Source organism: Calidris pugnax, unplaced genomic scaffold (genome assembly GCF_001431845.1).
Source record: "Calidris pugnax isolate Ruff unplaced genomic scaffold, ASM143184v1 scaffold49, whole genome shotgun sequence".
Classification (NCBI taxonomy): domain Eukaryota; kingdom Metazoa; phylum Chordata; class Aves; order Charadriiformes; family Scolopacidae; genus Calidris; species Calidris pugnax.
In genome coordinates, this window is record NW_015090798.1 from 4,476,980 (window position 1) to 4,490,198 (window position 13,219).

At 43.7% G+C, this 13,219-nt stretch overlaps 1 protein-coding gene across 1 annotated transcript in view; it reads right to left on the bottom strand.

Moving 5' to 3' along the window:
* CCDC149 (coiled-coil domain containing 149) overlaps nt 1–12,760 on the bottom strand; it is a 68,722-nt gene extending 55,962 nt beyond the window's left edge. The window contains exons 1-3 of the mRNA XM_014937043.1: nt 12,742–12,760; nt 5,313–5,404; nt 996–1,046 (exon numbers count right to left, since the gene is read on the bottom strand). Coding sequence (XP_014792529.1) covers nt 996–1,046; nt 5,313–5,404; nt 12,742–12,760 — 162 coding nt within the window. The remainder of the gene's footprint in view (nt 1–995; nt 1,047–5,312; nt 5,405–12,741) is intronic.
* Between the last annotated feature and the right edge of the window lie 459 nt (nt 12,761–13,219).

The window sequence follows — 13,219 nt, forward strand, 5'->3', positions numbered from 1 at the left end:
AGGGCACGAGGCCACGCTCACGTAATATAAGGGAGGCAAAACCTTCCTGAAACCAGAGGAATTCACCAGTGTGACTCTTGCACTAGGACAGCAGACTCGGTCAGGGTGATCTAGGCCCACACCATTTGCACACAAGTTTTGTTTGCGAGCTGTAAACATGAAAATACTATTTTTATTGTTATGCAAAATTTATGCAACGCAAAAAAAAAAAAAAAAACCAATGTAAAAATCAGCATGCCGACCTAACTCAAACTTCATGGTTTTGCCTATTAAACAGCCTTGACTTTGATGACAGTCCTTTAAAGCACACAGACCTCAAGTTGTTCCGAGTTTGGTAACCTATCCATTGCCGGTCTCTTAAGGCGGAAAATAAAATTTTCTACTCCTGTATGCTGAAAACCTGTTGATGCTCATGGTCCCTCACCCTATTAAGAGACTGCAGGCAGGACACCATGGGTTCCAACCCCCTTTCATGCCTGACTCCAGTGAAGGAAGAACACAAAGCCTGTGCCAGAGGAGGGGACCCCCGGGACAGGGCTGTGTGTCCCCCCCGGGACACAGCTGTCCCCTGCCCTCACAGCCGGCAACAGGGCGAAGGCCAGGCCCCCGGGGCCACCCCCACAGCTGAGTCCCCGGCCACTGCAAGCCACAGGGCGGCTAATGGAGGCCGGTGGCTCCCAGGCACTCCTCCCCGATATTCAGCGGCCGGGCAGGGGGTCGGGGCCGGCTGTGCCATAGGGCGGACGGGGCCGCACAGCTCAGCTTTGCCAGCCGGCGCTTCAATGCCTCCCCGCCGCCAGCCCAGCCGCGGGGGTCGAGGCCCATCTCGGCCCCGGGCCGGCCTCCCCTCCGCCGGCCGTGCCCCTCACCCCGGCGGGGCAGCAGCCGGGAGCCGCGGCGGGACCACCACCCGCCCCTCTCCCACAGCGTCCAGGCCGCGCCGCGGGAAACATGGCCCCCCGGTCCGGCGCCTGCCCTCAGCCCCGCCGCCTCACCTCGCTCACCAGCCCCTGCCAGTCGCTCTCGCTGCGGTGGGAGCCCGCGGCCTAGCGCGGCCCTGCCGGGCCCTGGCCCTCCTCCACACGGCGAAGTTCCCCGGCAGGGCCGCGTTGTCCGGGCGGGAGGGCCGGTCCGCAGGAGAGAGAGGGCGGCTGAGGCCCGGGCTGCGAGCCGCTCCTGCCCCGGGCCAAGCAGAGGTCAGGGGCCTCCTCAGAGGAGGGCCCTGCTGTCTTTATGGTTTTATATAGGGTTAATCCCAGAATGGTTTGGGTTGGGAGGGACCTTAAAGATCATTGAGTTCCAACACCTGTGCCACGGGCAGGGACACCTCCCACCACACCAGGTTGCTCCAAGCCCCATCCAGCCTGGCCTTGAACCCCTCCAGGGATGGGGCAGCCACAGCTTCTCTGGGCAACCTCTTCCAGTGTCTCACCACCCTCACAACAAAGAATTTCTTCCTAATATCTAGTCTAAATTTGCCCTCTTTCAGTTTGAAGCCCTTACTCCTTGTCCTACGGTTCCACTCCCTGATCAAGAGTCCCTCCCCATCTCTCCTGTAGCCCCCTTCAGATACTGGAAGGGGCTCTAAGGTCTCCCAGGAGCCTTCTCCAGCCTGTCCTCACAGAAGAGGTGCTCCATCCCTCTGATCATCTTTGTGCCTCTCCACTGGACCTGTTCCAACAGGTCCATGTCCTTCCTCTGCTGAGGACTCCAGAGCTGGACACAGGACTCCAGGTGGGATCCCACCAGAGCAGAGCAGAGGGGAGAATCACGTCCCTCACCCTGCTGGCCACGCTGCCTTTGATGCAGCCCAGGATGCGGTTGGGTTTCTGGGCTGCCAGCACACATTTTCAGCTCGTGTCCAGTTTTTTACCCACCATAGATATTATTTGTACGTAACAAAACCCCTGTGAATTAGGTACACAGTTACATTGTGCATCTAAAGTAAGACACAGCAGGAGGACAAAGAGGTAGAAAACCATCCTCTCAAAACATGATACAGGAACACTGCCCACTTTGGGCACAGATCTCTGTTGTCACTCAGTTCATGGAGGTGTAAATAATGTAATGACCCAGGACTTGCTTTTTTTCCTTGCTGGCACAGACTCCTCCATGGGCACTGAAACCCAAGCACACTACCCACGTGGCACTCCAAACCCTTCCAGATACCTCCACAGTTTGGCTGCACCCTCCAAACCCTTCAAGACACCTCCATGGCTCAGCTGCACCCTCCACAACCCTGTGGCCACGGCCGCTGCGTAGTACATTCCCTGGGACCAGGTCTACCTTGAGGCACATCACGTGCAGTCTTTGTTATACTCCTAACACGGCGACTGCTCCCAGGACTTAACATTTTCCGGGCACAGTCCAAGTGTAATTGCATGGAATATTCCAGCAGTTTAAGCCACAATTACTTTTTGTTTTAAATAACACAACAAACAGTTCAAGACAAGATGATATACTATGTGTGTCTCATTCATGACCACAGTTTCCCCACTGTTAAGATTTGCGGTTTGGCATCTAGGCAGTGTCCTGATCTCTAAAATGGCTGAGAGATCCTCCTTTGACAACTTCACATCCCTTCGAGCAGGTGATGCCTCGGCCTTGCCACTGATAATATTTCTGTTCCAGGTGCTTAATTAATGGCTTATATGGGAAGAAACATAGGCTGCATCTAAACCAAGCAGGAGCTGTCTTTGAATCTAAGATTATCAAGTTTAATAAATGCCTGTGGTTATCTCCATATAAAAAAGTCCAGGAGAGCAGCTAGCTTCAGCATGGAACTTTAGATTGATAAATACGGAGTTCATACATTTTACCTGCAAATTGTGAATCAAACTTAGACATTTTCTCCAAGTTATAGCCCATTTTCTCCTATATTATCTGTTCCTCATCTCTAGGCATTCTGTAACTTCAGTGCTCTAGAGGGTACATTTGTCTTTCCTCTTTGTTCATATTTTTCCGTGGTTTATGTTGTCAGGGGGTGTGATATATCACAATCCTCTGTGTCCTCGCAGGCTTCTTGGCAAACCAGTGCTGAAAACAGCATCTTGTTTGCACAGGCAAATAGAATAATGAAAATTAAATGAACGAGAACTGTAATCTAAACCCAGTGATTAAAAGAATTGTTAATGATGTTAGAAACTCCATCATTTGAATAGTATTTTTATTCGTTAAACCTAGGTGCTAGGGTAGGTAACCCAGAGAGAATTTTTTTCCCAGTTCTGCTTGGCATTTACACAATTTCTCTCCTTCATTTTCTTGGTCTTGTAGTATTCCAGACTCAGAATGCTCTTGCAGAAAGAGCTCTGCTTGTAAGAAAGATAACCTTCTAATAGCCCTCATTTTTGCGGGATGTCACTCATTTTAATCCCAGAGCTGCTCTGCTCCCTACAAACATAACGTTTAATTTTTATTGATGATAATTATTCAAATGAGAAGTAAATATTCATGAAAGAGAGGTTATTAAAACAAAACAAAAAAAACCAACTCTTGGTGTTTCTAGCTCATATGATTTTATCAAAAGTCTGATGAGAGCTGGTGTTTTTCAGAAAGCCCAAACTCTTGGATGAGAATAACCACTTTCTTTTGAAGTAAAAGAAAGATTCAAGGGAATAAATAAAAAATAAGCTGAAATGTGCCTTGAGTACACTTGATAGGATCAGAAAGGAAAGAAAAGAACCCAAGTATGTATTTTTAAGCAAGCACTTTTAGTGCCTCTTATCAAGCCATTTGGCAGCTTCTTTCAGCTTTCCTGATCATAGAATCATTCCTGTCTGTCTTACTGGGGGTTACTGTGACACTCCTGCGTAACGGTGCTGGTTGGGACCAGGTTTCTCTGCCAGCCTGCAGGCAGACGTGTATTGAGATACAGCTCCTGCCTTAACTCAGGCAAGGCAAAAAGAAGGTGATAGAAAAGAAGTATTATCGCCTCAAGTTTCTAAATAGGAAACTGAAGAGAGGAGTAATTGCCTTGCCCAAGAAAACCGAAGTTTCCGACATAACCAGGAAGCAAAACTGCAGATTTCAAGAATACCGTTTTGCTGGTTTAATTGCAAAACTTACAAGGTGTCTTGATTCTTCTCCTACCTGCTGCAATAGCTGCTTTTGCACCGTTACCTTGCCAACATCAGAAGAATGCAGTATTGTCATTGAACGTCTGAGGAAAAAAAAATCATCTCTCAATCTTTCACTTCAGCTACCAGGCCGTTGTCTTTGTCTCCAGATCCTTTATCTTCTTGGCTTTCTTCCTTCATACATTCACTAGATAAACTTATCTGCTTCTAGTGTTTCATCTCCCTTCTCTGCAATTCTGCTTTGTGATCAATCTTTCCCTCGGTATCTCGAGTTCATCTGTTTTTTCACCAGATTACCCTCCACTTCTCTAAGCATTTTCTACATTTCATTAAGGAGACTTCAGACTTTTTAAAAGAAAACTTTTTTTTTTTTTTTTTTTTTTTTTTTCCTGGGCCTGCAATCTTTGATTCTTTGAATTAGCGAACAAATATTATTTTGCTATTAAATAACTGTGGTCTGGATCTTTCTATTTTTTTTTTTTTTTTTTTTTTTTTTTTCCCCTGGACAAATTACACATTCAGAATCAGATCCAAGCTATTGTGGCTCCTTGATGCAACTGCTCAGGTAAACATACGTAGGAGATTTAACCAACAGTTTTCACTTGTAGGAGATTTAATCGACAGTCCTAAAACACAGCTTTCAGAAATCATTGTCTTTGTCAGACATTAAGAAAGGAAACAACCCTTTTTTTTTCTTCTGTCGGTAAGCCAATGAATGGATCGCTTCAAATTTTGCAGCTTATTTTTGTCAACATTTGTCTCCTGCACTAACATCATCATTACATCCATGTCTAACTCTAAAGAAATATATGATTAAAAAAACAGTGTAAATCCTTAAGATCTGGACAGGCTACATAATTGAAATGTAATGAAAACATGTAGTGCTTGTCCCCTGAAGGATGATTCAATCTGACTCTCCACAGATGTTTCAGGGTTCCATTTAATCAGGGTTTAAATACCTCTGAATGAGGATATAACCTATTGTAGATAAAACATCCACTTTGGTACCTTTGCTAATTTATATCAGCATTATTCTAGTTCATGTTCTTGCTAATCTGATGACAGATAAATACACACTCCAACCCTTACACACATATTTTGGAGGAAGCAGCCTATGTTTGTGGGTGGGGGGCTATTACTTTTAGCATTTATCTGTTCCCCTGTTTGTTTGCTTCCCTTTGCTTTTGCCTTTCCTTGTCAGAGGCTGCTTTTTGTCCATTGATATTCCAGCTGCGCCTTCTCAATTTTCTCAGGTTCATTGCTGGTTTCACTATCCTGTATCAGCTCTTCTACTTCACATGCATGATCTGTCAGCGGGACAATATGATCTGCAGATCAGAAGCAGTTTAGCAGTTATTCATTATGTTGAATCCTTTTGTGCCCAGTCAAGTCCGTGAAGGACACATCTTAGGCAAACAACAAAGATCTTTAAAGTGATGGTGTTTCTTTTTTCCTCTCCAGCAGTTTTGGACCTTCAATGCATTCTGTTCCTCTGTGTATTAGATGCTGCTTGTAACATTAAAATTGGAGACAGCCTTTATTTTCTTTGGCTTTTTTTTTTATTTTCAAAGCTGTTAGCTGGTGCGACTGGATACTGGAGTTCAGAATAGAGTAGGCCTCTCCCCTAAAGAGAGTGGAAAAAGGAGAATTTGAGGGAAGACACAGAAACTGTGATCTCACAAGCCAGCTCTGTTATATAGATTCTCTAGGAGTATTATATTAGCTCTAACTCCACATGTAAGTGCTTTCAACAATTTTGTTTTAAAGGCTGGTTTCTCCGAGGCCTTGTGGTGTCACAGCATCTAACTTTTAGGGCTGCTTCTGTCTAGAGAAATATTCAACCTCCTGTAATACGGAAGTTTTCATTGGAAAACTGCTGTTTGGGTGCTTCCTGGCTAGCTAGGGCTGAAGTGCTCAGAAAAGGGGTTGGCAGAGGTGTTTGAGCAGGTTGCCAGCCCTTAGATATTCATAGAATCATAGAATTGCCGGGGTTGGAAGGGACCTTTCAGATGATCTAGTCCAACCATCCACCTAACACTGACAAAAACCATCACAAAACCATATCTCTAAGTAAGTGCTGTGTCTTCCCATCTTTAACTATCTCCAGGGATGGTGGCTCCACCACTTCCCATATTGCTGATAAACACCCATTATGCAGAACTGCTCAGTTCAAACACACTCTTGTGTTGATATACTCATGACACCAAGCATGGACTTCAGTGAAGTCCCCCAAAACCACCAGGCTGTGGATGAGGCTCTAGAAGGTGCTGTGGGGAGTTCAAATCCAACTCGGCCAAGAAGGCTCTAAGTTCTTTAAGAACATCTGTAGAATGAATCGGTTTGATCTAAGCTATATTGGAAAAAATTGGCACTGTTGTCTCTGTTAGTGATGGTAGATAACTGTCTAGGGATTATCAATAAGTTATTTTATGTTCACCAGAAGTATTCATGCTCTTCTTCCCCTCACCCTAAGAATAAGGACAAATCAGTAGGAACTAGAAGACAGCAGTAAAGAAAAAAATACAAAATCTCAGAGCCTGCTTTAAGGCCATGTCATTACGATTGAATATAGAGTTAGTGTAAATGAATTCTGTTTTCCCAGAGGCATCAAAATCCTCCTGTCAAGACAGTCTCTCAAGAGAGACTGGAAAGTCTCTCACTGCCCTCCTTGCATTATTATTATTTCCCTTAAAATATAGTGCCATTGATGTAACTAGAAATACAATATAAGATCAGAGAAAATATTTTGTCAAGTGACTCAGACAGGCACAACTGATGGGTACTAAGGAAACGTGTACTGCATTTTATGTTCCTCTGAGTGTGTTAGAAAAATATATGAAACAGTTCATTTTACTAAGAAATCCAGGTAAGGAATTCAAACTACTTTCTGCTCCTATGAAATTGAAGAGTGACCTAGTCCTGTCATCAGATCTGACACATGAGTGGCTTTTCAGACTTGCAAGTTCATTTTTCAACTGGTGGGACATATCAAATCCCTGAAAGCTGTCCGACACTCACGAAGACATTTTTTGCTGTGGCCACACCAGACTCTTTGGCACGAAGACCGTCACTTTACATACGTGGTCACCACTCGTCAGAGTGTAAGCAAAGAATGAGGTAGGGAACGTGAAGGACAACCAGCCTGATCCCGTGCTTCCTTGTCAATGTAGAGGGAATAAAGAAAGCAAGCTCGCCGACAGAGAACACAAAACTTAAATCGAAACAGAACTTGAGAATATCACAGCAAAATAATTTTCCATTTGAAACTGTCTGTCTGGAAAAGAGCAAAAGGTATGTGCTTTGGTATGCAGTTTTTCTGGATTAATGAGGAAATTTCTTATCAAACCTTGACTGCATGCCTTAGGATGGGCAACGGGACCGTAGAGAGACACTGAGCTGAAGTCTGCCTGTTTTACGCACAAATTGTGCAGACCTTTGGAACTTCAACCTCAGTCTCTTCTAAGTGAAGTTTGGTGAGCATTCTTTTATCTTCATGGAAGCTTCTCCAGTTGGTAAAAGCAGTTAAATGTTAATTGGATCAAGGAGCTGAAGCTTTGGTTTCTACATCCCAGAGAAAGCCATAACAGGCAGGATAGAGCCTCCCTCTCTTCACATAAATACTTAATTATAAAAGTGCAACAGCTTTAACAGAAGAAAGTAAGAGATCTGTTTTTGTGCTCCAGGTTTGAATCAGATGGAAAGAAATTAAATCCTGTAATTCCTCTGTCACAGGAGCCATTGGAGTAGATGCTATTCTAGGGTGACTGTCTCTTTTCTTTTCCATTGTTGCTTTCTTCTATTAGTGACATTTTTACTGGTGAGATTACCATCCTATTAAATAATTTTTACAGTGAAAGTAAATCTATACCTTCAATTTATTAATTGCTGCTTGCTTTACCTTTCAATTTCACAGCCTTTTCTTTTTATTCTTAGTGCCTAACAGTTTATTTTTAAAATAAACTTTTTCACCAAGGGTTTTTTTCTTCATGCTTGTTGGTCACCGAATCAATTTCAACTGTGATCTTGCGGTCCTGGTGAGAGGTCACATGTGGGTGGTATGTTTATTTATTGATTCTGACAAAAGGTGGAGGCACCAAACAGTCAGTACCAAACAGAACCCCATAAAACTGTGTGAAGGCTGAGGGCTCTTGCTTGTATTCAGCAGTGGGCACAAATTACAAGCTGAAGCGGATCCTCTCCCTGGCCCTTGCCTTGTCCTCCAGAGGCAGCTTGTGGGGACAAATGAAAATTATGAAACAGCTTCAGAATCCCAATTTTAAGCCAAGCCTACGGAAATGAACGAAAACTACTTTCAATTAATGCTGTGTGTATCTATGGCACTTACTTTAGCTATCTGTTTTATATCTGCCACCTTCTGCAAATGAGATTCCTGAAACCTGCCAGCAGGGCACAAGGAGTGGTTTTGAGGGTGTGTACTAGCAATTTGGTGTGGTTAGCTGTATGCAGAGATAAGGAGCCAAAGACTTTCAGATCCCTGCTGAATAGGTCAGATCCTACATGGTTTTGCCAGAAATATTTTCTCCGTGAAGGGTTTTCTCCACCATGGACTTAAAAGTTTTATATCTTCACCAAAAGGGTTATCAAACACTGGAACAGGCTGCCCAGGGAAGTGGCTGAGTCACCATCCCTGGAGGTATTTAAAAGACGCGTAGATATGATGCTTAAGGACGTGGTTTAGTGCTGGAGTTTAGGCAGCATTAGGTTTACAGTTGGACTTGATCTTAGAGTCTTTCCAACTTGAATGATTCTTTATCAAGATTCTTGTTAAGTAGAAGCATCTTTGTTCTACAGAAATGCATACATTTAGAGGCTGGAATAAATAAAATTAACTAGTGCTTTCACCACTGGAGGTGGGATCCAAGAGGACCACACTGTTTAAGCAACTTTAGGCCTAGAAGATGCGGAGACACCTGTGGTAGAACATTAAATGCTACGAGGAGCCTAATTTCCATCCAAACTTTAAGCCTTATGGCCCTTCAGCTTTAAAAGAAGCAATAATGCTATTGTCTAACGGAGTGTGCTGAGTAATGAGGCCCCTTGGTGTTTCTGTGTTTGGGTAGGATGGCAGCCAATTTGTGTACGCAAAAAATGAGACTTTGGTGGAACACTGCTGGCTTTTAGGACCCTCTTATGAGCTTGCTGGGCTCAGTCATAGTTGTTATCAGTTCTAGACTGTTCTCAGCCTGGTCCTAAAATAAAGATAAAAAATCCACACAGTAAGAACAAAGAAGTCAAAGCCTGGTTAAGGTGTTTTTGGGTGTTTTTCTGCACTCTGCACTCTCCAGCCCTCCAGTTCTGCACTGCTCATGGGTTTCACTAACAGCACAATGTCATTTGTCTCAACTTTAGTGGCTGGGCAGATTCTGACACACCAGGAAAATGTATCTGTTTCAATTTGGTATTTAACAAGGTGCACAGATGGTGTTAAAAAGCAGGTAGAAGTGGTTAATCACCTGTGAATTTTAGGCATTTTTCTGCTGTCCATAGAGGACTTTAGAGGTGCATTTACTGCATGGTTTTCTCCAGGATGATTTGCATTTTCATGGTTGTTTTCAATCAATCACCCCGGAGAGGCTTGCAAATCTTTTAATTCCAAAGCTGTGAAGACCTGCCTGTGTCCACATTCCTAGCGCAACAAATGATTTGGGACCTGAATCCTGTGGTATTCAGGATCCGCGCTCAGGCGTATCCCTACCTCATCGCACCCTGAATTGTTTCATTTTACTGACACCATCTGTTTCTTGTGCCTAAACCAATTTGTATTCCATTTCAAGAGTTGTCCCCTATGCTCAGCTTTCTGACCTTGTAAATCGATCTCCCGTACAGTCTGTAACAAATACTTTCCTGAAATCTGGATGAATTATGTCAACGATTTCATCTTTATCAATTCGGCAATGCATCGAAATGACCCTAATACATTTGTCATACATGATCTTCTTTTAACAGAACCGTGCAGCTTTCCCTTTACTAAATCACAGCTCTAACTGGATTGTAATCTTCTCCCTTATAAATGTTTCCATTATCTTGCTCACTACTACAGTCAGTCTTACAAGTCTGTATTTCGTTGGGTCTTCCCAGTGTCTCTTTTTGACAGCTACTGAAGCCACTCGACGGTGAAGTGCATTTCAGGTAAATATAATTGATATGCTCTTTAAAAGAAGAAGAAAAAAAAATTAAAACCTAGTAAAATATACTATACTCCTGGTGTTCGACAGTAGTTTTAGAAATTCCCTGAGATGAATGGAGAATAAAGGAGGATTTCTTTATTGCTGGCAGTTAGTGGCATTGATGGATCATGGCGTAGCTCTTCTCAGTATGGCCAAATAATTTCACTGTATAGAATTTTATATAGCTACAGCTAAAATTCAATGAACTGATTCAGAAGGTTCAGGATAAACTATAACAATAAGTTAAGCCCTTAAATCGATTTGGTATTTTAAAAGAAGAGGGAGCAGCAAGATGTCATCTTCCTTCACAGATGTAACTTTAACTGGAACTGTAAATCCAAAGCAGAGTATTGGGGGATAAGGGTATATAACGTGTGATTTAAGATCCATCCTGGAAATCAGTGAGGGTTTGAGTACACCAACTCTAAAACATAATCGGAACGTTATAAGAGTCCATCCAGAAAGTTAGGAGGGTATCTTTTTAGAAGAATAAAGATAAATTTCATATCTTCAAGAGGCTGTTTTTGAAGAGTGCCGGGCAAGTTGAGAAAAGAAAATGACTGTGAAGGAAGCAGCAGAGGCATAGATAACCACTCATCCTACTATCCTCTCAAGATACGAGCTGGGGATGATTTCTATCAACGACTTCCAAATACAACATTATTCAGCTTTCATTATGTTGTCAATCTAATTTGAATGTAAGTTATTCCGAGCACATGGCCGTTTTTGCCTTGTGTTTGCCTGTAAAGCGCTGCATACCCCAAGCCAGGAAAAAAGGGGAGAATTATTGGATTAGAGGGAGATAACGTCCTCATTGAAAGTCCTGTGAGCAAACGCTTGTTTTCTAATCACCTTTGTGAAACCTGCTATACCACACAGAGAAATCCCTCTTCAAAGTAAGAATTGCAGCTTATTTTATACTAACTCTGTACAGCCTTTCTACTTATGAGGAACGGGAGAAACTCTTGCCAACTTACATTAGTTTCTGGGGAAAAAATCCCACCTGAAGTCCCAAGATTTGGCTTTGGTGATGACCTTAAGTTCACAGAGCTCTCAGTAGTGCACAAACTCCACGTTGAGATGAAATCCTGAATTCACACTGAAGCGAAATAGAGTTTTTTCCTTGACGTTCAAAAGGCCAAGGTTTCAAATCCTCCCTTTTGAGACAGGAGTTATAGAAATTTTTTGCAGCTGTGGCACGGTTACATCAGCAGTGAGTGCTGTAGAGATAGCCCACAAGTAATACAGAAAATATTATCCCCAGGTCTGCAAGATCTGAGATAGCCACTGTGACCTAAAATAGCAGCTTGTTATGTGCCAACAAGTCCATCTTCTTTCTCTTAACTCTAAATAAAAGCGTAAAAGTTTAACTGAAGGGGCAATTAGAGCCTGACAATGTGCATCTACCTGCCCTGTATCAGCCTACCGGGTAATTTTCTAGCTTTCAGCTTCCCTTTCCATTTTTCCACCTCTTTACAATAAATCTACTATGAATTTCCCATTTTTGTTGCACTGGCTCTTTTTCCTCCTCTTTGTATTTTATTTTTGATCTCTTTCTGCCCTTTGGCTCTAGACAGGCCCTTTTCCCCTCTGATTTTATTTTGTGTGCCTGTCTGTGGGCAGCTTTCCCTGCTCTCCACCCCAGGGCCTGACTGAAGGACTAGTTTGCCATCACGAAAGTCTAGATCAGAGAGGGTTTCTTCTGAATCCTCAGATCTGTCACATCCCTGGCTCCCATCTCGTTCTCAAGCGAGGCCAGAGCAAGCACTGGTGACTTTGCCGTAACTCTGGCAGTTACTTCTGGGCACAAAGTACGTTTGGAGTTTGATCAGAAGCTGTTTAAGAGCATGATGACGAAAGCACTTGTGAAGCACTGCAGCACATCCTACCTGACCCTCCAGTAACATGAGCCAAGGAGAAAGTAAGTCCACAAGAGTAACTACCATCAGCAGAGAGCAGCACCCTCAGACAGGAATGTAAGCAGATGCTGCATGTGACAGACACGGACCTGTCAGCATGCTGTTGGGCCACCACCTTTCCCTTGGGCGATACACAAGAACAGGGTCTAGAAGATCAGTCCACAGCTCCCACTGAGCGTTCACTCCACCATGAACCTAACCCTGACAAAACCCATCACTAAACCATATCTCTAAGCACCATGTCAGCCCATCTTTTTAAATGCCTCCAGGGATGGTGACTCCACCACTACCCTGGGCAGCCTGTTCCAATGTTTGATGACCCTTTCAGTGTAGAAATTTTTCCCAATATCCAATCTGAACCTCCCCTGGCACAACTTGTGGCCATTTCCTTTTGTCCTGTCGCCTGTGACTTGGGAGAAGAGACCAATCCCACCTCTCTCCACCCTCCTTTCAGGGAGTTAGAGCGAGAAAGTCTCCCCTCAGCTTCCTTTTCTCCAGGCTGAACACCCCCAGCTCCCTCAGCCTCTCCTCATAAGACTTGTTCTCCAGACCCCTCACCAGCTCCATTGCCCGTCATGTTGCCAACAGGGCTGTGTAAGCTTCTTCTATCACCTGGACCACGTGTATCATGCCGGCAAGAGCCGATGTGGGGGTGAAGCTCCCTGTTGCATCGCCTGTTGGGTTCATGCCTGCCACTACAGCTGCCATTTTTCTTTTTTGTTAAGGGAAGGATTTAAATCAGCCTCGAAGTTTTACACTAGTGTAACGTTAGGACGAAAGCAGTTGGTAACCAGTGGGGAAAAAAACACTGCCGCAAAAAATAAATAGAAACAAGGTATTGTGTTACAGTATTGGAGCATTTCAGCCCTCAGGGGTTATTCATGTAAATGAATCTTGTGCTTATTCTGTCAGGAAACACAAATTAATAGCACACGAAGAAATATGAACCAACAGTCTTAAAACCCCAGATGAAATCAAACCACACAAATCAGATCCCATTACAGATTACAGGACCACGGTCTCAATCAGAGAGAGT